At 37.6% G+C, this 25666-nt stretch overlaps 2 protein-coding genes across 9 annotated transcripts; one reads left to right on the top strand and one right to left on the bottom strand.

Moving 5' to 3' along the window:
• Nucleotides 1–831: 831 nt before the first annotated feature.
• MCTS1 (MCTS1 re-initiation and release factor) lies at nt 832–17426 on the top strand. Of its 8 annotated transcripts, XR_015550466.1 has the most exons (10): nt 832–1122; nt 1694–1738; nt 2278–2430; nt 2981–3078; nt 6437–6570; nt 8546–8613; nt 8765–8854; nt 9372–9662; nt 10770–10831; nt 12954–17421. XR_015550466.1 is itself a non-coding variant. In XM_087426830.1 (8 exons), the coding sequence occupies exons 1-8, from the start codon at nt 1112–1114 to the stop codon at nt 9451–9453; spliced, it is 681 nt and encodes a 226-aa protein (XP_087282956.1). In that variant the 5' UTR covers nt 832–1111; the 3' UTR covers nt 9454–17425. The 8 variants fall into 8 exon arrangements, 5 of the variants coding, with proteins under 5 accessions (XP_087282956.1, XP_087282959.1, XP_087282957.1 ...); XR_015550464.1 differs by having other exon boundaries at nt 10770–17424; XR_015550465.1 differs by having other exon boundaries at nt 9372–10831; nt 12954–17423.
• Nucleotides 17427–20771: 3345 nt separating this feature from the next.
• C1GALT1C1 (C1GALT1 specific chaperone 1) lies at nt 20772–24987 on the bottom strand. Its single transcript, XM_004437328.3, has 2 exons — nt 24820–24987; nt 20772–22135 (listed from the first exon to the last, which is right to left on the bottom strand). Exon 2 carries the CDS (start codon nt 22128–22130, stop codon nt 21174–21176), a length of 957 nt encoding a protein of 318 aa, XP_004437385.1. The 5' UTR covers nt 22131–22135; nt 24820–24987; the 3' UTR covers nt 20772–21173.
• Nucleotides 24988–25666: the final 679 nt, after the last annotated feature.

Here is a 25666-nt window from a genome sequence, read left to right as displayed (position 1 = left end):
CACATACGAAATAAAAGAAGATTGGCACAGATGTTAGCTCAGGGCTAATCTTCCTCAAGCAAAAAAAGAGGAAGATTGGCAAAGGATGTTAGCTTAAGGAGAATGTTCCTCACCAAAAAGGAAAAAAAAAAAAAAAAAAAAAACCAGAAAATTAAAAAAAAAAAACCCTTGATTCGCTCGTCTTTTTAAAACTACATCAGTAAACCGTGTTTCTTTAGCTGTTATCTCTTCAATCACATTATTCTAGTATTGCTCGCCTAGAGGCTATTCTATCATTCAAGGAGATTACCTCTCCTGATTTATAGCTCAACTTTATAGGTATGGGTGTGAGGCAGGGGACGGCAACCTAGTGAATAATTCTATGGGGGCACCTCACTGTGGCCAGTGAATATGGTTGCTAGATTAAAATACAGTTCGCCCAATTCAGATAACAAGGAATTTTTTTAGTATAAGTATATCCCAAATATTGCATGAGGTACAGTTATACTAAAAAATATTCATTGTTTATCTGAAATTCAAATTTAACTGGGTGTCCTGCATTTTTATTTGCTAAATTTGGCAAGCCCACGAGTACATTAACATGATGCCATAAGGCTTGCCTGAGTTCATGCTGGTCCGTAAGCACCAATCTACTCGGTTGTCCCAGGGCACAAAAACCGTTTCCACTAAAAAATTGTTCAGGCTAACGGTAGGCAGCAACGAAACACGGAATAATCTTGACCCTCTGAGGAACCCGTAACTGACGCGACTGCCATAAATGCTGCCTTGGTTAATTTCCCCGCCTCCTCCATTCTTCTCTTCCTGCAACTAGAAGATTGCTCTATCTCTTCTTCCTTCTCAAGTCCCGCCCTTTCAGCTACCCGCTCTGGAGAGGAATCGGTAGCCTAGAAAGGGCCGGCAAAAGCGCCGACGTGTTCAGAGAAGCGGAAGTAGTCAGATTTCACTGAGAACCGTAAAGTGCGGCTGGCTGTCTCCCTTTCCGGAAAACGACAACAGCTCGGACTGTCAGTGCTGGCCTTCCTCGTGTAAGGGGATCTGCCTGACCCTTGCTAATTCAATTTTTTTTCCCATTCCGGGCCCTTCCCTATCATCGCCCCCTTCACCTTGGATCATGTTCAAGAAGTAAGGACATGCTGTGGCCTCCGTCGGCTGCTCACAAAGGCGGTGGGGGTGGGGGTGGGGAAGAGGGCGAGAGCAAAGATCCTCTTTCTCTCTCCCCCGCCCCTGCCATCCTTACTCCCTAAGGTTTTCTATAGTACTGTGCTCTCACTCGCAACTTGCAACACTAAGCTTTCCATCCCTAATCCTCAATCGAGTTTCGGTCCTCCCACCCTCATTTTCTTTCTCCTTACCCATCTTTCTCTGGTCTCTCTCCCAAACCTATCTCCATTCCTAGGGTTCTACCAATCACGTCCTTGCACTGTGATTTAGGGGCATATCCTCTTTAGCTGAGAGGAGAGCCCTGCACTCACTGCCATGTGTTTATTAGTTATGAACTGAATAAGGGAAGGCTTGACTTCCTGGGTCATGGGAGTGAAGGAGTCTGGGTGACAGGAAGCAAGCGGCCTGTCATGCCTATTGCCTAGCTGCCAGATTAACCTTGTCTTGAAAATAGCGTGATTGCCCCATAGGCTATTCAGTGTAAGGAAGACAAAAATTCTTTGGGAACCTACCTAGTGGGTTTGCCTTCCAGATTTGGTACACGCAAAAAGCAAAGGTGGAACATGGGCAAAGGAAGGTGGGTTTTGTGCATGACATTTTGAGCAAAAATAAATAGGGATCTTAGAAATCATCATCACTTTTTTAAAAATCTCAGCATATTACATAGCCTAACATGTGCCTATTTTCTGTGTTTTATTTGGGTTAATCTTTTGTATTTCAATGCTTGAAGGTTTTTTTTGTTTTGTTTTGTTTTTTCTACACAGGTTTTGTTATAGGTGGGAATCTGTGTTTCTTCCTGGGTAGAATTGAGTAAGATTTTCCAGGGAAGGCGTTTGTGTAGCTGATTACAGATTATAATGTGAAATATGCCTCATATCCGCCCCCCCCAGCTAATTGTGTATACCTGAAAGTTTATTTTAATATTGTATTAAGACGTTGGTTTTGTGCTGGACAGAATAAAAGGGACATGGTATTTTTAAAAACAATTTATTTCATAATTATTTTAGGCATCTAAATACTTGCTTGGGAGTAGATGACTAATTAAAACAATACCTTGAGCTATTCTGATATGTCTGCTTAGAAATTCCTTTTTTCCTTGCAAAAATCATTTGGCAGATTTGATGAAAAAGAAAATGTATCCAACTGCATCCAATTGAAAACCTCAGTTATAAAGGGTATTAAGAACCAATTGATAGAGCAATTTCCAGTTATTGAACCATGGCTTAATCAAATCATGCCTAAGAAAGATCCTGTCAAAATAGTGCGATGGTAAGTCTTTATTTTTCTCTATGTAAAGCTCAGAGTATCTGTATTTTGTATGATTAGATTTCACTCATAATAAATGGGATTATTTTCACATTAACTATTGATAGATTAATTATGGGAGTCAATAAATAGAATAACCGAAACTTATCAATATTTGTATTTTCAAATGTTTTTCTATGTGCATGAAAAATGTGGCTTTATGTACTGATTGTTTTATTAAAGAGTTAAATGTTTTTATTCAGAGTTGGATTTAATTTATTTCACTTTGTACTTTAGAGATCTGTTTTACTGAATTATCTAACAATGAAATTAAAATAATAAAATGTGAAATAAAATTGTAGCAGTTCATATTTTTCTCTACTGTACTGGTATGTTATATAAAAACAATTTAAACAATATTTTTTCACCTGGATCTTTATTGAAATTTAAAAAAAAAGCTTACTCTATCTCTGTATATGCATGTTTCACATCATACATTATTTAAAGGATGTTTGGCATATTCATTTTTGAAAGAAAATATCTAACTTGGTACTTTGTGACATTTGTCTTACAGCCATGAACATATAGAAATCCTTACAGTAAATGGAGAGTTACTATTTTTTAGACAAAGAGAAGGGCCTTTTTATCCAACCCTAAGGTTACTTCACAAATGTAAGTCTTGTTAGAAAATATGTATTTGGGGGTATGGAAAGACACAAAAGGAGTTGAAAGTGACTTCTGGTGGTGTTAATGCATTTATTAGTATTGGGTAATAGGGAATATAAAACTAAGATGAATCCCCATCTTGTGGTAAATCTGAAAAATGCAAATTCTCATTGTGTATTCCAGAAAGCCGAAGAAAGAACATTCATTCATCCATTCAACAAATATTTATTGAACTTCTATGTGCCAGGCACTGAGCTAGGTACTCAGAATGTGATGGGCAGCAAAGACAGACCTGGTCCCTGTCCCTATGAAGCTAACAGTCTAGTTGGGAGAATAGACAACAATTAGATAATTACACAAATATATATTCCCAAACTGTGATAAGTGCTTTGAGCATGTTATTTTAAATTTGTATCTAGATTTGCCTCATAGAGATAATTCTGTATAAGGGAAAGCCTTGGTTAATCGTGGGAGTCCGAGTTATTGTTAGTTGAGTGCCAAGGTCAGGCGTTATGAAACAAAATAATGTTTATTAAGTACACACCTTTGCATGTTGGTAGATTGAGTACATTACAAAAGAAGATCCAAAGGAAGATACAATGCCAGTGCCCAAGAAGTTTTTAACTGTGAAGTAAAATTTCTGCTTTTCAAACAAGTGTGTATCTGGCATTCTAGCCAAGAGGCAGAAAGGGAGTGACTGGAGGGCTCTGTAGGTGGTATTGATGACTTAACTAATGAGTTTGGTAAGAGGAGATAAATTTTGAATTACCTGGTGGAGCAGAGGTCTGGAGCAGTAAAGCTGTTAGGCAAGTCTTAAAAGAGGTGAAGCACTTTATAAAGGAATAATTATAATGATTATAATATTAATGATTCAGTATTGCTTTTATCAGGTTAAGAAAACTACAATGGAGAGAAATTGAGTCCCGATGCAATGGGAAAATGTTTAAAATGAAAATATTTTGGTAACATTAAGACATTTTGATGACATTAATTCCCACTCAACTAAACGAGAACAGAGACAGAATAATCAAATGTATTGCATGAATATAGATTGGATTCTGGTTTGAAAAACACAAAATTCAAGCTCTTCTTCCCCCACAAAAAAGCTAAAAGATTTTCTTGGGACTATTGGGGGAAATTTGAATATGGTTTGGTTACAATGTGACCTTGTAGAACTCCTGTTAAATTTTTAGGTATGATAATAGTATTGTGGTTTTGTAGGAGAATGACTTTATTCTTAGGTGATGTGTGCTTATTTATGGTGAAGCATTATTTCTGAAATTTCAAAAGGTAGAGGAAAAAAATGTGTGTGTATAAATAGAAAGAGATAAAGCAAATATAGCAAAGTGTTACTGAACAGTTGTTGAATCTAAGTGGATGGTGTACAGGTGTTCATTGAACTATTCCTCCAGTTTTTCTATATGTTAAACATTTTCATAATTGGAAGAAAATATGTTTCTATTTAATAATATTTTGCTGGGAAACAAGCTTTTACAACATCTTAAAGTTATTCTTGTGCAAGAAGCAGGATAATATGGTGGTTCAAAGCATGAACTTGGAGTTAGGCAGACCTGAGTTCAATTCTCAGTGCATATCACTTTTGTCAAGTCACTTAACCTGTTTAAGCTTTGTTTCCTTATCTTTAAAAATGGACTTAATTGTATATTACATCTCCCAGGATTGTGAGGATTAAATGAGATAGTGCATGTAATGCAGCTAACACAATGCTTGGGACATAGAAAGTGCTCAATATATGATAGCCATTATCATGCTGTTAGTAGTAATTATTCGATAAATGTCCACGACTACTCTTTATCGTTATCATCATGATCAGGATCATCATCATCATCATCATTGAAGGGCAGATATTAATGAGGCTGGAGATCTAGAAAACAAATTATGGCTTGTGAGTAGTAAATGCATTCATTCATTCAGGTTTCTTTTTATCAGTAAGATGTTTAAATTAATTTGCAGCCATGTTTAAATTAATTTGTAGTCTTGGTAGGAAAAAGACTTCCTTCTTCTCTGACTAGTGGGAGGGCTAGTGGTAAGACATTAAAATGAATAAATTTTACCAATTATTGTTGTTTTTATTCCTAGAGAGCCCTGAGAGGCCTAAAAAGTTTTTCCCCCGGTCATTGTTTTAAATCCTTCAGGGATCCTTTAGTTGTTAGGTTATGAATTATTTGTAGACACACATACACACAGAAAAATACATTTTTTAAGATTACAAAAGGAATATGTGTTCATTCTAGAGATTTGGAAAAATCAGAAATAAAATCACCTGTATTCCCATGACCTAGAGATAACCAGTGTTAGTTTATCAGTGTACTTCCATCCAATAATTTCCTTGTAGTGTGTGTGTGTTTGTGTAAATGTATATATTTTTCCTTTTTAAATTGGGCTCTCTGTTACATAGTTTTTTTAACTAATAGACTTTATTTTTTAGAGCACTTTTAGGTTTACAGAAAAATTGAGCAGAGAGTACAGAGTTCCTATATACTTCCTGCTCCCTTCCTTTATTATTAACATTTTGCATTGGTGTGATACATTTGTTACAATTGGTGAACCAATATCAATACATTGTTATTAACCAAAGTGCATAGTTTACATTAGGGTTCATTCTTTGTGTTATACATTCTGTAGGTTTTGCCAAATGCATAATGTCATGTATCCACTGTTACAGTATCTTATGGAATAGTTTCACTGCCCTAAAAATCCTCTGTGCTCCACCTATTTTTCCCTCCCCTCTCTCCCTCCTCCCCCAACCCCTAGCAAACAATGATCTTTTTGGTAGTTTTTTTATTCTGCTTTTTTCACTTAACATTATATTATGAACATTTCCCAGTGTGGTACGTTTTCTCCAAAACCATGGTTCCATTTATATAGATATTATAGACATACCTCAAGTCATTTATCTCTTACTTTACTGTTGGACATTTAGGTTGATTCTAGTTTATTTCTAATATAAATATTAGTGCTTCAATGAATATCTATCTACCTAAATATATTGTACATCTCTCATTTTTTCTTAGGATAAAGTCCTAGAAGTAGAATTACTGAGTCAAAGAGTTTGAACCTTTCCAAGGCTATTGACACATGTTGCCAAGTAGTCCTAGAGAAAGGTTGTACCCATTTGTAAGCCTTCTAAAAGTATATGGGAATGCCAATTTTCCTACATTCTTGCTAGCATTGGAAATTATTTAAAAATATTTACCAGTTTGATAAGTGAAAGATAGTGTTTCCGTTTTATTTTGCACCTGTCAGAGTACTGTAATTTGGGGAAATATTTGTTCATGTCCTTTGCCTTTTTCTGTTGAGACATTAGTCTTATTAATTTTTGTAATGTTTTCTTTTCTTCTAGATCCTTTTATCCTGCCACACCAACAGGTTGATAAAGGAGCCATCAAATTTGTACTCAGTGGAGCAAATATCATGTGTCCAGGCTTAACTTCTCCTGGAGCTAAACTTTACCCTGCTGCAGTAGACACGATTGTTGTATCCTTCCCAGGCTATAACTGTTGAAAAATGTATTCATTGTATTTTTGTCATTAGTGAAAGATCTATCATCCAAGAGAACATCAGATGTACTTTTTTGGAGATTACTGTTGTCTCATGCCTTTCTGGTTACATTTGAATATGTGGGAAGTAACATTATTTCTTGAGACTAGATTATGTCCCATTTTAGAAGTTAAATGAGAGCAAGTAATAAAATAGTCCCGGCTGCATTTCAGCCCAGATAGGCCCAATGTTATTAGACTCAGGACACAGTATAAAACTCTTGATTAATGGAGAGGATATATATGATGTAATTGGATCACTTCTTTGGATATCAGCTTGCTACTTTGACATTTGACTTACCCAGATACACTGGAGGAAAAGCACTCAAAAGGGAAAAGAACTTAGGCACCAGATAGAGTGGTAGACGTGGGTAGTAGAAAATATTGGCAATCCCCAACTTTTATTTTAAAGTTCATTTTAAGTTGGTTGTTTGGGCTTCAGAACATGTTTTCTCAAAGAGAAATGTTCAAGTCCCAAATAGTCCTTAAGGAGCTATTCAACTCATAATGTAGCTGAATAATTCTGCATTATTTCCATTTCTGTGGTGCTGTTTCACCTATATTCTAGATTAAATAGGTTATTGTCGGGGCCGGCCCGGTGGCGTAGTGGTTAACTTCGCACACTCTGCTTGGGCGGCCTGGGGTTCACAGGTTCGGATCCTGGGTGCACACCTGCTCACCGCTCATCAAGCCATGCTGTGGCAGGCATCGCACATATAAAGTAGAGGAAGATGGGCATGGATGTTAGCCCAGAGCCAATCTTCCTCAGCAAAAAGAGGACGATTGGCAACAGATGTTAGCTCAGGGCTAATCTTCCTCACCAAAAAAACAAAATGGGTTATTGTCAACTAGTCTGGACAAAAGGACATCTTCTTTGTCATACATAAGGTGGCCATTTGCCTCAGGTTGAGAAAAGGAACCATACTGGGTGGGAATGGGGAAATCATTGTCGAGTGGGAAGGCCATTGGAGTGGGTTTAAGAATGTGTCCTGTGTTCAGAAGGAGGGTGTCCTCTGTTGTGGCAGTTACATCTAAGGGGTAGTATAAGTTGTATGTTTATATCTTAGGAACAGCTTGTATTGACATAGATACTGGTCACATAATAGGTGCTGAAATATTTGTGGAACATTGAATGAATGAATTGAAAACCAGTAGAGAAAAGTATTCTGTGAGGACAGATTACCTTTTTATGTTTATGATTTTTCTAAGTGTTATAAGTTTGTAGTTCTGGAGTTTCCCTTAAATGGAAGATTTTCCCAGTACCCAGCCTTTACTTTTTTAAAAAAATTATTTTATTGAGGTCATAATGGCTTATAAATAATTTTTATTTTGAAATAATTATAGACTTTTAGAAAGTTACAAAACTAGTGCACAGAGGTGCTTTGTACCCTTGAACATTTACTTTTTAAAATATGTACTGCAGTGTTGAACATTCTAGACGCTTCAAATGATAACCAAGAACATTCTGGTTGTTCTAGAAAGGTTGAAACTTACATTGGGTCCTTAAAGATAGATTGGGGAGATAATTATTGTTTTAATGTATCCTTTACATGAAACCACCATTCAGTGATTAAAACACTAGAACAATTGATATTTCATAGTTTTTAATATTCATGTGTAAGAAATTTTATCTCCTTTTTTTCAGGACTGATTCTGGTTTTGTTGGCACTGGGTCATAGTATTAACATTTGACTTAAAAATCAAGAATGATTATTAGATTCATTCATTTAGCATTTATTGCATATTTACAATGTGCCTACAGAATCTGCTAGGTCCCTGCCCTCAAGGAGTTAATGGTCTAGGCGAGGATACAAGATGGGTTCAAAGTGGCTTAACTAGTAACATTATTATTTGCCATCCCCTCTTAAAGGCATTTTGATAGATAAATAGTTTTCTTAGCTGTGTGTTTTCAGGCAATCATGGCAGAAGGGAAACAGCATGCTCTGTGTGTTGGAGTCATGAAGATGTCTGCAGAAGATATGTAAGTCTCACGTTAGGCCCCTTAGATTTTGAGATATGGGTAACCTACCAGGCAGCATCAGAATTACAGGTGAAATTTACTCTCGTTCATACCACATCTTACAAATATTTAAGCACAGAAGACTCATTTATGATTTTTCCTAACACTTTAGGAAGCCATTGAAACCTATTTTGTCTCCAGGATTGCATTCTTTCTTAAGCACTCTGAAAAGAACTCGTGTGCCAACACAGCTGTTTTATATGTATGTATGTGGTATTTTAGGAATTTTTTATTTAGCATGATTTAAATTGGGTGGAGGGAAAGATGTTTTCCTGCTAGTTTTTAAAGCAGTGACATAGTTCAGCACCACACAGTATTTATCTTATATTTTGACCTGGTGGTATAGAATATTAAGGAAATGTTAAAGGTAAATTGCCAAAATATAGTCAATATATTGAAAAACTTTGGAACTCATTTGATTACCAAATTATTCCTATTAATTTTGTTTCAGGGTTGATTGTAACACTTTGATGTTCTCCTGGTATGGTGACATCACCACTCTGTTTCTATAGACCCACTAATTAGATCACTAGGATCACTTTAAGACATGAACTGTGGCAGAGTAATGTAGTTTAATATAGACAATGTTAGTGTAATATAAATAAATTCCCTACATGTGGCTCAATAATTGCAAAACAGCAATGCACTTGAAATTATATTCACCGTAAGCCTATAAAAATGCATAACAATATGTTTATGTGCTTTTTTTCCTTCTACAGTGAGAAAGTCAACAAAGGAATTGGCATTGAAAATATCCATTATTTAAATGATGGGCTGTGGCATATGAAGACATATAAATGAGCCTCAAAAGAAATGCACTTGGGCTAAATATGGATATTGTGCTCTATCTGTGTTTGTGTCTGTGTGTGACAGCATGAAGATAATACCTCTGTGGTTATGCTGAATAAATTCAACAGATGCTAAAATTCTGTTAGCTTCAAAAATTATTTTAATTTTTCTTAAACTCAAGTTAAAATTGGTTAACAGACTTGGACATTATAAGGTATCTGGTAAGTAACCAAACTCAGACAACTTAATGTCCTTTGTTAGGCTAATGATGTAAGAGGAAGGGCAGGACTTGGTAAATGAAGTTGCCAGTATATGGCTGACCCCCTTAGAGAATCTGACTACTTAATGGGGCTGGAAGCTAGACTTGGAATTTTATCCCATTACCCGAGGGCCCCTTCTCTTGTGTGTGTGCTTTTTGTTTGTTGTTTTTGAATTTTTCATTATGGAAAATTCCAAACATTTACAAAAGTATGGGAAGAATGGGCTTTTTGTGTATCCATCACCCAGCTTCAATTCATGGCCAATCTTATTTCATCTATATCTCACTCCTTCCCACCCCACTCCCCGATTATTTTGAAGCAAATCTCAGATATATCATTTCATCCATAATTACTTTAATATGTATCTTTAAAGGATAAGTGGTTTTTAAAAAAAATCATAACCACAATATCATTATCATACCTAAAATTAACTATTTCTTAATGTGATCAAATGACTGGGTGCAAATATGTGACAAAAGGACTTGATTGTCTCTATTTTTCTTAAACCGTTGGTTTGCTAGAAATAGGTACCAAACAAGGTCCATATATTGAATTTGGTTGTTATTTATTTAAGTCTCTTAATCTATAAGTTCTCCCTCCTTCTTTTCCCCTTTAAATTAATTATTTAAGAAATCTAGTTGTTTTGTCTTATAGAGTTTCCTCCCACATTCTGTATTTTGTTGATTGTATCACTGTAAAGTAATTTAACTTGTTTTTACACCCCCGTATAGCCTGTCAACAGATTGGCTTGATCAGGTTCAGGTTCAGTTTATTTAGTGCCCTCTCTTGAAGCTGGGTAAAATCATACTACACAGATGCCCAGAACTTCCAGATTTGGGTCCCCACTGTATTCCCCCAAGAACGTGTATCTCCTATCATAAGTGGTGTATGAAGGCCATGGACCTACTTCAGTAAGAATAGTAAGCTGTTTGGGGAGTTAAATGAGCAGTTATGAATTTATATAGTCATAATAGGCCTTTCTTCCTAATAACCTTGTTGTTATTCTAGTGTCTCAGCCATCTTCATTTGGTTGTTTACAAATATATGACATGTGATTTTATTTTTCAGATGGATACAGACATTTACAAGATTGTGGTGACCTGTGTTACAGTTAGAAGTTGGTGAGAAAGGTGAGGGTGGATAGTAAAAAGAGAGAGACCATTTGGCTGGCTGTTAGAGCTGGGCCTCCCAAGATATAACATAGGTGAAAGTTATAGATCCAGGGTCTGACCCTCAGAATGAGAAACTATTTCTCCCTAACGAAACTTATAAGACTTGGAGATTCCCACGTTAGAATGTAAATGTATTAATTTATAGTGATAAGTCTGCTTAGGGTAAGCAATTAGTAAACACTAAGTTTCTTGGTGAACGTGGATAAAATTAAAAGTAAGGTTGATAATTTGGGGGACTATTTCTTCTGGGCTGGGGTAAAGCTTAGAGAAATTTTCCTGCTTCATCATTATTTAGAATGCTTATCCAAAGCATTTTGGATTCAAAACCTTTCTTTCCTAGCCTGTAGAGGCGCCCTGATATTTTACTTCCTATATCCTTTTTAAGTTCTATGGAGAATATTTTCCTTTGTTATGACAGTTATATTCTACAACTTACCATATTATACTTTATTGTTTATTCCTGGTAGATAAAAGTGTAAATAGTCTCATCAGTAACACATTTATAAATCATCTTTCAGGTAGTCTCATTGTATGCTGACTTACTGGTTTCAAATTCATATGTCTCCCCATTTGGGGGATGAGGCACCCTATTTGAGACCTATAGCTCCTTATATTCTTAAAAAGAGAATATCTGGGTCATTTATGTCCAAACCAAACTTTGAACCTTTATTTTTGATACTACTAAGATAATGTTAATTGATTAAGATTACCTATGGACTGTTAACAATAAAAAACAAAGCACACATATTAGAGAAGTTAAAACCTTTAATTGCCTGATTTCTGAAATAATTTATCTTTGTTTCTAACCACTGTTATGGTGGGTGTAGGGAACACTTTTAAAATATTCAAAATCATCTATGCTTGTTTTTCTACTATACTGAGGTACATTGACTGTGTTGCCTTGGTGATGTGGACTAAATATGTATGTCTCCTGCTTCCCCTGGGTCTGAGGCCTCAGGTCGTGGGGTTAATCAGGGGTGTCACTCTACACGTGGGATCCTGGTCAGTTTCTAAACCTTAGGTCATGCAGGGAAGCCAATTCAAAGAGATTAAACTATCAGATATATCAGCCTCTTTAGGCACTGTGCTTAAAGGAAACTTAGTTCACCCACATTCCTAAGAGTAGGAATACAGGGAGAGCCTGTTTTCTCTCACGCATTGTGTCTTCAATTCATTTTTAGTTTGAAAATTAATTTTGTGTCAAGCCAACCTACAATCTAGCCATTCCTGAGTATCTGACACACTTTTACTCAGCCAAGGTCAGTTCGGCTCAATGGACATTTATTGAATATCTACTAGGTTCTAGGTGATTTGGCACAAAAGATGAATAATACACAAGTGGCCCTTGCCCTTAAGGAGCTTCTAGTCTAGTGAGTAAATTTACATTTTTAAAAATCCGGGTAGTAGTGACAGGCCAATACCAATTTATAAAGCCAGTAGGAAATTACTAATAGTTTTCCAATTTCAGTCATCAAAATTTGCAAATTACACATGAAACAAATATAGAAATATTTCTTAGATTGTATCTAATGTGAGAAGGTTAAGAAAAATCCAGATGTCTTGGAGTTGCAACGATTCAGCATTCCAACTCAGATAGTTGTCCCATTGTGCAGTAATATAAAGGCCCGATCAACCCTCTTCTAGCAGACTGTCTGTTATATTGGTTTGGTGGTGTTCTGTTGGCAGCTGCATTTTTCCTTTTCTTTTTTCTTTTCCTTTTTTTTTATGTTCTGGACCCAAAACAAGCAGCTGAATTTATCCAGGGGTAGTCATGAACATTTCCAATTCCAGGGATTTGATAGTCCCCAAACAGAAAGTCATATGGCATTTGCAAATAATGATTATATCCAGCAAAGTTTCCCCTCTGTATACAAATCGGCTACTGAGGATATGGTATTTCTAAGCATAGTACTTCAGAAGATATAAGAATGGCAAATGACTAAATTTTCAGAAGTATTTCATTATAGTAAATATTTCACTTCTTTTGTTCATGAGAATAATGTAGCAGTTACATATTAATGGGAACATGAAATGAATGTATACCCAAACTGTGGTAAATATTTTAACTTTGTTTATCTAGGTTCCTTAATTTTGAGAATATCTCTCTCAAGGCTCTTCAGGAAACTCAAAATGTTCCAATTTCTAAAGGAGTATCCACTAAAACTGATTTATAATGAAAGAAAAAAATGATAATGCATCCTATGTCAATATGACCGTCACTTCTGAGGTCTCAAGCAATCAGAAACTTACTCAAGTTATTCAATAACCTGTAAGAATTAGGCCATTAAAGCCCTTCAGAATTAATCTTTAGTGTGTTATTAACTGTATTAAGGCAGTAAAAATTAGACTAAATATAATTGTATTCTTAATATCCTAGTCTCAGCAATAGTTCCTAAAGAAATCATGACTGTCAACATGGAGACTGATGCATGTAAATGTATACTTTGTATTAATCTGTTTTTACACTTTGTATGTATACTTTATTATACTTTTTTTTATCAGGTAAAAGAATGAGTAGATATAATGAACTATAACACCAATTTGTTTAATATTGTATTAAAACTAAAACTAATTAAGTATTTGTAAAGGACTACAACTCTGTCAGAATAGGAGTGAATGAACGGGATTGAGAACCAGTTTTTAAATTTATGCTGAGACTGTTAGGCAGGTTGGTTGGTTGGTTGGTCTAAGAGGCTGGCCTCTTGGAGAACATAATGTATGTATGGAAAGGGATACAAGAGATAATGATTCACTGGAATTTCTCCTAATAATATCATGTTCATTAGAACAGGTAATGGGGAAGTAAAATAGATAAAAACATCCAAACTAATTAGTACTATTAATATTTGCCTCTTGGAGTGAAAAATTAAAGAACACCAAATTTTATCCTTGAACACTTTGAGAAATAAAAAATTAGTGAAATATTTTCTACTTAAAACCCTAGTTGTTACAGAGAATGATATGCCTCACTATTGTCCAATTCTAATTAAATGGATTATCTTATACATTTTTAAAATCCCATTTTAAAAGTAAAACAATCATGATTTGCACATCATAATTTTTATTGCTCTTCCTGTTCCATTCCCCAATTTTAAAATACTTTAATTTCAGCCAATATGTGAATATAGAGGACTTCTAAGGCATAATCATTTACTTGACTCTGTTCAAGTTCATTGGTAAGTGTTCTCAGAACCCTACCATAGAGGGGAAAAACCCCTCAATTTAAAAGATACAAAGATTTAATTTTCTTCTAATTTTATTTTAATTTTTTATCATAAGACTTGCTTGTCAATAAGTATTAACTGTCATTTAATCTCCTATGGTGAAATAAGTAATTTCTTCTGATTTTCACAAGCATATGAGCAAAAGACTGTGTTCTAAGCAGTAAATCATTTAAGCACTCTCTTGGAGCAAGTGCCCTTTCTCCAAACATATGCCTTGAAAACAAATCAAATGCAGTTCCCTTTTTGCCTCAGGGAAAGCCTTATTGGGGAGACTTTTGAGGTTGGGCAATCCATTTTTATTCTTACCAACTTCTATTTCAAAAGGGGACATTTTCTGTCTTTGTCCCCAAGTGCTGGGGTTGTCCATCTCTGTTGATGCATGATGAAGCCCTGAGGCTTGGAAACTTGCAAACCAATAAGATGATTTTGTGATGAAACTGCCTGTGAGATTGATACTGTCTATTAATAGGCCTTGAATGGGGCCGGCCTCTTGGCTTAGCGGTTAAGTGTGTGCACTCTGCTGCTGGCGGCCCGGGTTCGGATCCCCGGTGCGCACCGAGGAACCGCCTCTCTGGCCATGCTGAGGCCGTGTCCCACATACAGCAACTAGAAGGATGTGCAACTATGACATACAACTATCTACTGGGGCTTTGGGGGAAAAATAAATAAATAAATAAAAATAGTCCTTGAATGAACTTAAATTTGAGACAACTTTTAAAAGCAGCATGCCCTTTCTTCTAGTTTTGCTTCCCTGTCAGTGGGGCTTGAAATGTCTGTTTCTGCATACTGATGTTTTAAGAAATCTTTAGCTTCTCATGATCTGAAAGATTTTTATGTACTTCTTAGTCTGGATACTGTTTTCCTCAGTTCTAATGCTGCCCTATTCAGAATTCATTTTTTAAAGCCAAAATTCACTGTTCACTTAAACATCTGGACTAGATTGGGCAAGGTGAGGAGGATGGGAGGAGAGTTTTTTTTTTCCCTGTAGGCTCTGGACAGCTTTCTTAGAGAGTTGACTTATCCAGGATTAGGAGAAAGCATGCTTTTGCATGACTAAGATCTTTCTAAAATTTGTTTTTGTAAGCATTTTAGATTTAAGAAAGTTCAACCTGACATGTATTTGAATATGGAGTATAAACAGCTTCATTTAGTGGGATAACAGCAATCTCTAACCCATCAAATGAATATCTGTCTCCTAAATAACTTTCAAAAAGCACATGACTAGAAAATATTTTTCAGTGGCAATGCTTTATTCTATTTTAAAAATAGTAGGGGCTAGGGGGCCAGCCCGGTGGCAGAGTGGTTAAGATCACGTGCTCAGCTTCAGCGGCCTGGGGTTTGCGGGTTCAGATCCCGGGCTCAGACCTATGCACCGCTCATCAAGCCGTGCTGTCGTGGCATCCCGTATACAAAATAGAGGAAGATGGGCACAGATGTTAGCTCAGGCGTAATCTTCCTCAGCAGAAAGAGGACGATTGGCAATGGATGTTAGCTCAGGGCCGATCTTCCTCACAAAAAGAAAAAAAAAATAGGGGCTAAAATGTAATAAAAACTTGGACACTTATACTGCACTTATTTTGTGTTTTACAAGTTAAAAATTTTATGTTTTGTAAAATGTTTTGAAAGGAGGCCACAAAGTAATTCTGCTTTCTTGCTCCCAAGTGCAGAGGTCTGAGAGAAGGCACGTGGCCTCATTCGCTTCTGGGTGTTGTCAAACCCAATTCTCGCTCAAGTACCAAATGCCCAGATGCATTTAATGGGGATGCAGGAGTCGCACTTAAGCAGTAGTTTTTGCTGATATAAAGAGAAACATCTTGATTAAAGTGGAGGAGATAGAAACTGTACCAATTTGGGCAATTTTGGCTCCAATAATGTCTAATTTGCTGTGAAAGGGGAACGTGTTCTAAGTTAATGTTCTTAAAAGCAACTTCTGAATTTCTCCTTAAAAAATATTTATAAAAAAGCTGTTTGAGGAAGAGCTGTTTTACCGCATGGCACAGATGTTATCTTAAAACAGTTAAGGAGTTCCCTTGTGAATTTGAATATTCAATACCAGCTGTTAGTCACACCAGTATTTTAATATTTTATCATCAAGCTATTTAATAAAGAGGAATCATACATATTTATCTGTGTAAAGTGCTAGCTTAACTTGTTCAAATGGGTAAGAAGGAAAGGGAAATAACATTCCCTGAGCACCTACTATATGCACAAGTTCAACTTACATACCTTGCTTAATCTTTATGATGATTCCATGAGGTAGATTTTAGTTCTTATCTTACAAATGAGGAAACTAAGGCTCCAGAGGGTTTGTATAACTTTCCTGAAGATATATAGCTAATAAATGGCAGAATTGGGATTTGAACCTAGGTCTGCCTGATTGCAAAGCCTGTTTTACAGAAAATCTCTCCTCATTTCATAAAATGTTAACCTCGGCCCACGGTCACATCACTATCTTTGTTTATGAGTTATTAGAGAAAAGTATAAGTTGGCCAAGCCTCTGTTCCACAGTGGGAAAATATGGGTAGGATCTGAATGTGATAAGACTGGGTTGCTTGCAGTGTCTTATTTGTGCTTCTGAGGGAATGTTTTTCTGTTTCCCTCTTCATCATCAGCGTATACTGGGAGAATCTTTTGAAATTGGACTCAGTCCTGAGGTCTGCACTTTTTCTATTATTAGTCACCTTCAAGCCAGGTGATTTGTTACCATTTAAAGGTTATGCCATTTAGAAGCCTTTGCTGGATCTTTTTAGAAAAGGATACAAGGGGGAGGGTTAGTTAAGAAGTGGGGAAATTATAGAGTGTAATGTGCAAAGGCAGGACTAGCAGCTCCTTTGAGATTATCAATATATCCAAAATATAGATGGGGAAAAGGATTAGTGGATATTAAAATTAATGACAGGTGCAGTTTGGTTTAGTAATAATCTAAGGAAAAAAGCTGAGGGGTTTAATCTACATTTTGCTCCAGATCCAATGATTTAATTTTGAGAAGGAAGATCCAGTGATTGAACTCATGCAAGGAGATGGCCTGGGGCCTGCTAAAAGTCAGGTTGCAATTTCTATAGCATTCAAGACAACCAGAAAAATAAATACTTTTAGAAGAAACTTCAAGTTTTCTCCCATTCACATGTCAGCCCCTCGCCCCCAACGCAGGGTGGGGGTGGGGTCTAACACTTCTGGAATTGGTTAGACCTGTGCTGTAATTGTAAAATACATACTGGATTTCAAAGACTTAATAAAAAAAGAATGTAAACTATTTCAGTTTTTTTTTCTGTTGATTACATGTTGAAATGACAATATTTTGGATATATTGGGTTAAATAAAATATAATACTAAAAGTAATTTCACCTGTGTCTTTACTTTTTTAATGTGGCTACCTGAAAATGTAAAACTACACATGGCTCACATTATATTTGTATTGGATGGCAATGGAATGGAGAATGGGCAGTATTCCTTGAAGCTTCCTTTTAGAGGCGAGTGCCTTAGAGTGGTAAATATGGACAAGAGCTTCAGTGCCAGTATTCCAAGTCTTCCCTCAAGCTAGGATCAGTTTTCCCATTTCCTCTCAGATGGTATGGGGCTGGTGTTTTGACTATTAGAACGTCCCCGTTTATTCAACACTTTGAGTACCTATGTGGATGTCTCATCAGTCACTAGATCAAAGCATTTCTTAATTTTTTTCAAATGCAAGCCTGTCACATATTAAGGGCATCCTTCCTCCCTCATTCCCATCCATCCATCCATTGAAAATCTGAGTCTTATTTTTAGGTCCTGCTCTTCCTGCCACAGCTTTTGCCATATTGCCAAAGCAATGGCATAACCAATGTGGCCATTCTTGCATGGAATCAGTGAAAACTACTAAAGAAATGGGAACTTTGTGGGTTAAAAGAAATAGCATTTATCAAATTGAGGACTTTTAAGACAAAAGGACCAGCGTATTCTAAAAATAAACTATGACTTGTATTATTGCTTATACAAAGCTTACAGGAAGTGATTGTCTGACTCCCTGTATGAATCATGACTTTAGGCTCCTTTTGCTTTCTACAAAACACCAGGCCTAGTGTTGAGCTCATAGATACTTAGTATATACAAGGAATATTATAGTGTATAGACTTCACATGAATGAATAAAGGTGGATTTCTCTTTTTTATTATGGTAGAAACCCCAGTATACACCATCATTTCATCCTTTCCGAACAAGTCATTTTCCCCATTACACTTTAAATACTTTATAGTATTTTATCTTTGATGGTACTGGAATTATTATTTTTAATTAAACTTTGGGGGACTCCTTTGTGGGGAGGTTGGCAAATTCCTCTGTATGCCAAAAGAAAGCTAAACTTTTGCAAACATACAGCTCTTCACTTAAGCATTAAGATATGTGTTGAATGCATCAATCCAAGTCAGCTGGCACTAAAAGGAACATAATATTCTTAACAAATGAAGGGAAAATTAGTGGAACATCATCACCAGAATCTGGTTTCAGTAACTTTTCTAATACAGGTGTGCCCTGCTTTAAGAAAACCCAACAGGGCCGGCCCGCTGGCGCAAGCGGTTACGTGCGTGCGCTCCCCTGCGGCGGCCCAGTGTTCGCAGGCCCGGAACCCCGGGGGCACACTGACGCACCCCTTGGCAAGACATGCTGTGGCGGCGTCCCATATAAAGTGGAGGAAGATGGGCACGGATGTTAGCCCAGGGCCAGTCTTCCTCAGCAAAAAAAGAGGAGTGGCAGTTGTTAGCACAGGGCTGATCTCACACACACACACACAAAAAGCCTAACAAATGGGTTCATTTAAATGTATTGCAGAAAAATCTGGGCATTATAAATCAGATTTGATACACAAGCAATCTTTTATCTAGATGAAGAAGAAAAAGAATAAGCCAAGGGGTCTAATTTATATTTTGCTCCAAATTCAATGTTTTAATTTTGAGAAGGAAGATCTAGTGATTGAACTCATGCAAGAAGATGGCCTGGGGCCTGCTAAAAGTCAGGTTGCAGTTTCCACTGCAGTCAAGACAACCAGAAACATAAATACAACTTTTAGAAGAAACTTCAAGTTTTCTCTCATTCACATCTCAGTCAGTGGGTCTCACACTTCTGGAACTGGTTAGACCTGTGTTCTCCGATATGGTAGCCACTAGCCATATGTAAAATATATTCATCACAATCATGATCAATTTCCATTAGACCTCCAATCTTCCCTACTCTTTCCCCAATAACAGAGGGGGGTTAGGGTTAGTTTTTGGCTATTGAATGTAGGGTGATAAAATCTGTTAACTATGACCTCAGTAGTACTATTTTCTATGTTATTGATTCAGATTTTATCTACAAGACTGGGTACAAAGAAGTTCAAAGAGACAGCATATTATTTAAGACAACTAATATTTCATAAAGGAATACTCATGTAAAAAATACAATCAAGAGCATCAATTTGGTTTAAGAAGCAATTGTTACTTTAGCATCCACTAGGAAGTTAAGCAATGGAATGCATTCTCTGATATATTTATTACAACTATTCCTTGATACACTACGATAATTGAAAGTGATAAATGTGGTAGAAATTTAATATATTGGTGTTGGGGGTAAGGTGACACTTATAAATTGGGTGTCACACAGTGAGATACTGTTTATCATTGTGCTCACACTGAACATGTTTTGATTTGTAGTAACTGCATCTAAGAATACATATTAGGGTGCTTGATAAAGGGGTTTTCTTATTTTTCAGAAATAATAATGCTTCATTTTCACCAAAAGCCCCAGTAAGGAAAATCAGATAAATTAAAACAAATGGTTCTACACGCTACTCTGATGATCAATAATTTGAAGCCTGAGGCTCTCTTGAGGATTCTCTTTCCAGTTTACAGAAGCTGTGGGAGACCATTAACATCATGAGGCCAGTTACAGGAAATACTGATCTCTAAAATGTCATGTTCTCACACCTTATGGAGGCTTATGGATGTGACTTAATATAGCATGTGCAGACCCGATTATAGGACAAGTCAGCTCCAAGTATTTCACACATTTATAAGCACAGGAGCTATTTTATCCACCACTGGATAAAGCTTCTGGGTAGCCACTGATTAGGCAAATGGTATGGTAATCCAAGGTGAATGGTGAAGTTAAGGCCTCCACAACAAAAACAGTTGGATATAGTGCAACCATGAACATAGGAAAAATTTCAGAATTTGAACAAGTAAACAAAAAACAGGACAGACTTAACTCAGGTAAGTGAAACTGCCAGGCTGCCAAAACAAGTTCAAAGGAGACTTCCATGGAACTCATTTGCCCAGCAGGAGTCAATAAATCTCAACTGATATCTTTTTATCCAAACCACAGCTGAGAGCTTGATTAACTGGGAAACAACACAGTTATATGACGTTACATTCTTCATAACCACCATTCAAATTTCAGTATCTGCATAGAGAAGTACAGAGGGTTACACTGAAATTGTGTACGCCGAGGAATGCCACTAACTTAGCTCCCAGGAAAATTATTAACCTTTATAAGTAATTTTCACTTTTTCTCTCAGGGATCGATTTCAACTTTAACATTAACATTGGTTGGGAACATTTCCTTTGTTGTTTGGTTGTATATTTTGAGAAGGCAAATCCACTGGCACTCACAGAGGCTTAGAACATAAACCACCATTATAAGTAATAAAAACACATTGCTAAAAGTTTAACTTTAATCACAAATTCACAACTAGAGATTTTATTTGCATATCTTAGAAAGCTAAAGACGTTAAAATTTTTAACCAACCAACAAAATATGTGCCACACAGATTTTTAATATTCATAATTTAGAATTTATCACATAAATATATTTATAAATATATCCTTTATTTGCAAAATTATTCTTAAAACATTTCTTTCCAACACATTTGAAATTTTCATGTGTTTTAAGGAAAACAACCCACCCTATTTTAAAATGTACTACTAAATTTTAATGTGTGATTAAACCAGTTCCACCAATTTAAAAAAGGAAAAAAAACATACTGTGGTGTTGTATATGTAGCCATTACTATAAATAATGACAACACATGTCCTATACGGTGATCATATATGTGCTTGTTTCACTTCTCAGTCATTATCAGAACCATTTGGCGGTAAGAAAACCAATGCATCATTGAAAATATGCCCAAATGCCCTAAGACGGTATACCCCATACATCATCACATGCATCTGATTAGGAGTCAGTCCATTAAAAGTAACAGCCATATCTGAACAACATCCTTCTACTACCAGGTTGGGGTGATTGGCCATTGCCTCTTTAATAAAAAGCCCAACAGATTTGGTATTAAATACATCTTTTCCTTCAGAATCTTCTGCATTTTCTGCAAACACTCCAGCATATTTCAGACAGACTGCTAGCTGCTTATCTTCAGATATTTTCCAAATCATCCCTCCCTGCTCGGGACACTTTTCAGGGATACTGAGAAGGTGGTTAAGTCTTTTCATTGATTCTATACTTAAGACAATTCCTCCTTCCACACTCACATATTCAAGGTCTCCCGATTTTACAGTGTGGCCTAGATAGAAAGGTTGTGATGGATCCTTCTTTAACAAAAAATATTTTAAGTTTTCAATAATAGCAAACGTAGTGGGGCGTGCCAGGAAGAACCAGTTGTATTGGTCTCTATATTTATCAAAGGCGTATTTGTAAGCTTTTCTCATCATTAACCACATGTCATCTGTTTCCATGTTAATTGACTCAAACACTTTAACGTTTTCAGAACTGAAGAACTCTGCTTTGTCACAGTGTTTGGTCCAAGTTTCCTTCACCGCAGCCCAAAGACCGACATCTTTGGGTTTTACAAGGATGATACAGTATACCCGAAAGCTCTTACTGAGCTCCATGCGTTCATCCTCTGAAATTTTCAAGATATCTTCTTTATTAGGAGCTTGTAGGTGATGATGCTCATGGTGGTGCATTTTACTTCCATGACCAATCCTAACGTGTCCTAGCATAGTGATCAAGGCACAGAAAATGCTTCCGAGCACCACACCCTTCAAAAATGAACTGCTTTCAGAAAGCATTTTTCCTATAAAGAAGAAAAAGATCCTTAGGATACATAATAGAAAAGGATTAGTCTAGTGATTTGATTTGGTATTCTTTATATACTTACATTTTGCTCTTAACGTTAAAAATAAGTTTCCCAAGTTTGAAATCAAGTTAGTTGCATATGGTACCAAAGAATCTAAGTATCTGTAGCTTCCAATGCTATCTCATTACCGTTTGGTATAAACTGGAACTTTGCAGTAACACCTCTATGCAGCAGAATTTTCTGGGAGGCTACTTCTGCACATCATCTATGGGGATTTAATTAACCAACTACTAAATCAAAGCATTAACCCTAGAAACCTATGTTACAGACGTTGTCTGTCCATCATTCTCTTTAAAGGAATTTTGTTTCACAAGCTTGCATTATATTATTTAACTATCTCTGTAGATATAAATGGAGTTTTACATCAAAACCTTAAATTGACGAGATAAAACCACTTACAATTGGCAAGTCACCAATGGTATCTGCGCTGGCATATCTGTTCTCAACCTAGTGCTTTATTTAACTGATGGCTGCTGTCCTTAGGCGTTGTGAGTACATCTAAAGCAAGTCTCTTGAGAATGATACCATATATGTTAATATTTACCTTTTTGTTTCTAAGACTAAATGATTTCCAATATAGTATCCCAACTAACTGATGCCCATAATGAAAATAGTTAAATTATTTGGATGAGAACTAAGTCAATACAAGCATATCTGGGGACCATTAGTGAACATTTTTATTTCCTCCGAAGGCATTTTCTTATTCTTTGGGGAACTAAAAAGTGAAAAGTCTACACTTTTATTTCAATTAGAAATTAAAAGAAAAGCCAACATTAAATACAACTGTTGAGGGGCCAGCCCGGTGGCATGGTGGTTAAGTTTGGGTGCTCCACTTTGGCGGCCCAGGGTTCACAGGTTCGAATCCCAGGTATGGACTAATGCACTGCTCATCAAGCCATGCTTCAGTGGCGTACCACGTACAAAAAAATAGAGGAAGATGGGCATGGATGTTAGCTCAGGACCAATTTTCCTCAGCAAAAAGAGGAAGACTGGCAACAGACGTTAGCTCAGGGCAAATCTTCCTCACCAAAAAATAAATAAATACAACCACTGAGATTTTCCCAATCTCCTCTCTATCTCCACAAGGAATGTTCTACTGAGTTACTTCGATTTTCCCTTTGTCTCTTAAAGTTGAAAGGGGCCTTAGAAGCTACCTAATGTCATTTCTCTCATTTTACAGATAGGGAAACAGGGTCCACAGAGGTTAAGTAACTGAAGCAAAGTCACAGTTAGTCAGTGGTAGAACCGAACTAGAAATCAGATTCCCTGACATCAGTTTAATGCTTTTTCTATCACAGAATAATGATCTCAACAGTGTTTCTACCCATATTATTGAGAATTTAATAAATGAGTTACTGAATAATCTTGTTTTCCTACAAATGAAAAAAAAAGTGTGGGATCTGTTAACCAGAACATGAGAGGTGCACCCAACATCATCATAGTGCTACAAGGAAACCATCCCTTAGTTTTCTTCTAGAGGAAATGGATTCTGACTTCTACTTTAAGGACAAGTTGTGGAATAGCTTGGCAGATATAATAATGCCTGAGTGGGGGTGGGGGTGGGGTGGGGAAAAAGGCAGAATGGTTTTCCTATGTCACTCACAGAACTTGGTCAATAAACATAGCTCCAAGAAGGAAAAGAGAGGGCCGGCCGGTGGCTTAGCGGTTAAGTGTGCGCGCTCCGCTACTGGTGGCCCGGGGTTCAGATCCTGGGCGCACACCGACGCACCGCTTGTCCAGCCATGCTGAGGCCGCGACCCACATACAGCAACTAGAAGGATGTGCAACTATGACATACAGCTATCTACCGGGGCTTTGGGGGGAAAAAAAGGAGGAGGATTGGCAATAGATGTTAGCTCAGAGCCGGTCTTCCTCAGCAAAAAGAGGAGGATTAGCATGGACCTTAGCTCAGGGATGATCTTCCTCACAGAAAAAAAAAAAAAAAGGAAAAGAGAACTGAAAGGAAACAAGCTTTGCTTAATATTCGAATTGTCAGATGCACTCTATAATATACATAGGATTTTGGCATTTCATATTACACAATTTTCATTATTTCTGGCCAATATATGATAACTCACACACGTCTCTTAGCTTGATAATGGCATACGTATATCAAAATTCTTCCTGATGGTGATACTACTCATGGATCATTTGCACACATTATCCTAACGAGTAGATTTTCTTTCCTATCAAGGGAGGCAAAAAAAATCTAACACTGGAGACACACATGATAGGATATTTCGTGCAGAGGAGAGGGAAACTTAAAACTGCACATGGGCACAAATGAGGCAGAAACTACCAGAGTGTTTTTTGAGATGAATCTTTTTCGAAGGCGAAGGTGTTTGGGGTGCAGTATGGAAAGGGGAGGAGGACGAAATGAAGAACAAAAGTGAGAGGGAGGACAGGTTCACCTCAAGACCCCACTAAATGGCCAAGGGAGCGCCTCCAGGAAGGCGGCTCTAGGTCTCCCCTACTGACTATTTCTCCCATGGCACCTGCCCTGGCACCCCGTGTGGAGCATGCTGGGAACGGGCCGGGGCCCAGACCTTCCCCAGGAGAGGGGCAGGCTTTGGCGGCTCCGGGATCCGCTCAGGCTGCGGGCCGCCGCCCCCGGCACTCACCCGCGTCTAGAACCGCTCAGGGGCGGGAAAGCGCAGCCGCTCACGGCTCTCCTCTCACGTTCGCGCGCCACTCGGTTACGCTCCTGGTCGGGCTGCTCTAGATGCAGGCCGTGTCCTCTCGTTGGTTTCGCTACAGGTAGGGAGGGCCAGGAAGTGGAAGCCGCCACGGCGCGGGCAGCGGGGCGGGGCAAACGAGCCCTCGGGCAGGCGGAGCTGCCCGCCTGCGCGACGTCGGAAGGATCCGCGCGCATGCTGCGCGCCCTTTCTCCCCGCCCCCTACTGAGTTCAGAGAAGTGCATCCTGCTGGCGTGACCCGCACGCTCGCCTGTATCCAATGGGACGCCCAGAGAGGCGTGCGTGCGTACGACCCACTGACATCTCCCACCTCTTCACTTTCCGGGTGTGGGACTGCGAGAGCGAGGTAGCGAGTTGCTCTTTGCAGCGTTTGTGTCAGATGTTTCCATGGTTTCTCTAACATACTCCTGCATTATTGCACCCTCATATTGACAAGAGGGTGCTCCACCCAGTACTCCTGGGCTGGGGCCAAAATGCAAGCCACTGAAATAGTCATCGAATTATGAGGGCAAGGATTCGCTATGGTTACTGGAATGGCATCTGAAGCCCCACTGTCTGGAATCCAATCCTGTCTTCACCGCCTCCTTCGGTATGCTGGGAAAGTTACTTCACCTCGCTATGCCTCAGTTCCCTCCTTTGTAAAGTACGGAAAATAACACGGTAGTGCTATCTCATGGAAGATTAAATGAGATAGTGCATATGACTCTATTAGCAAAAGACCAAGTGTAGAGTAAGCATTCATTAACTGTTGGTTGTTATTATTATTCACTCC

Source organism: Ceratotherium simum, chromosome X (assembly GCF_057802395.1).
Source record: "Ceratotherium simum simum isolate JZ-2026a chromosome X, ASM5780239v1, whole genome shotgun sequence".
NCBI lineage: Eukaryota > Metazoa > Chordata > Mammalia > Perissodactyla > Rhinocerotidae > Ceratotherium > Ceratotherium simum.
This window is presented reverse-complemented; position numbering and strand designations above follow the sequence as displayed.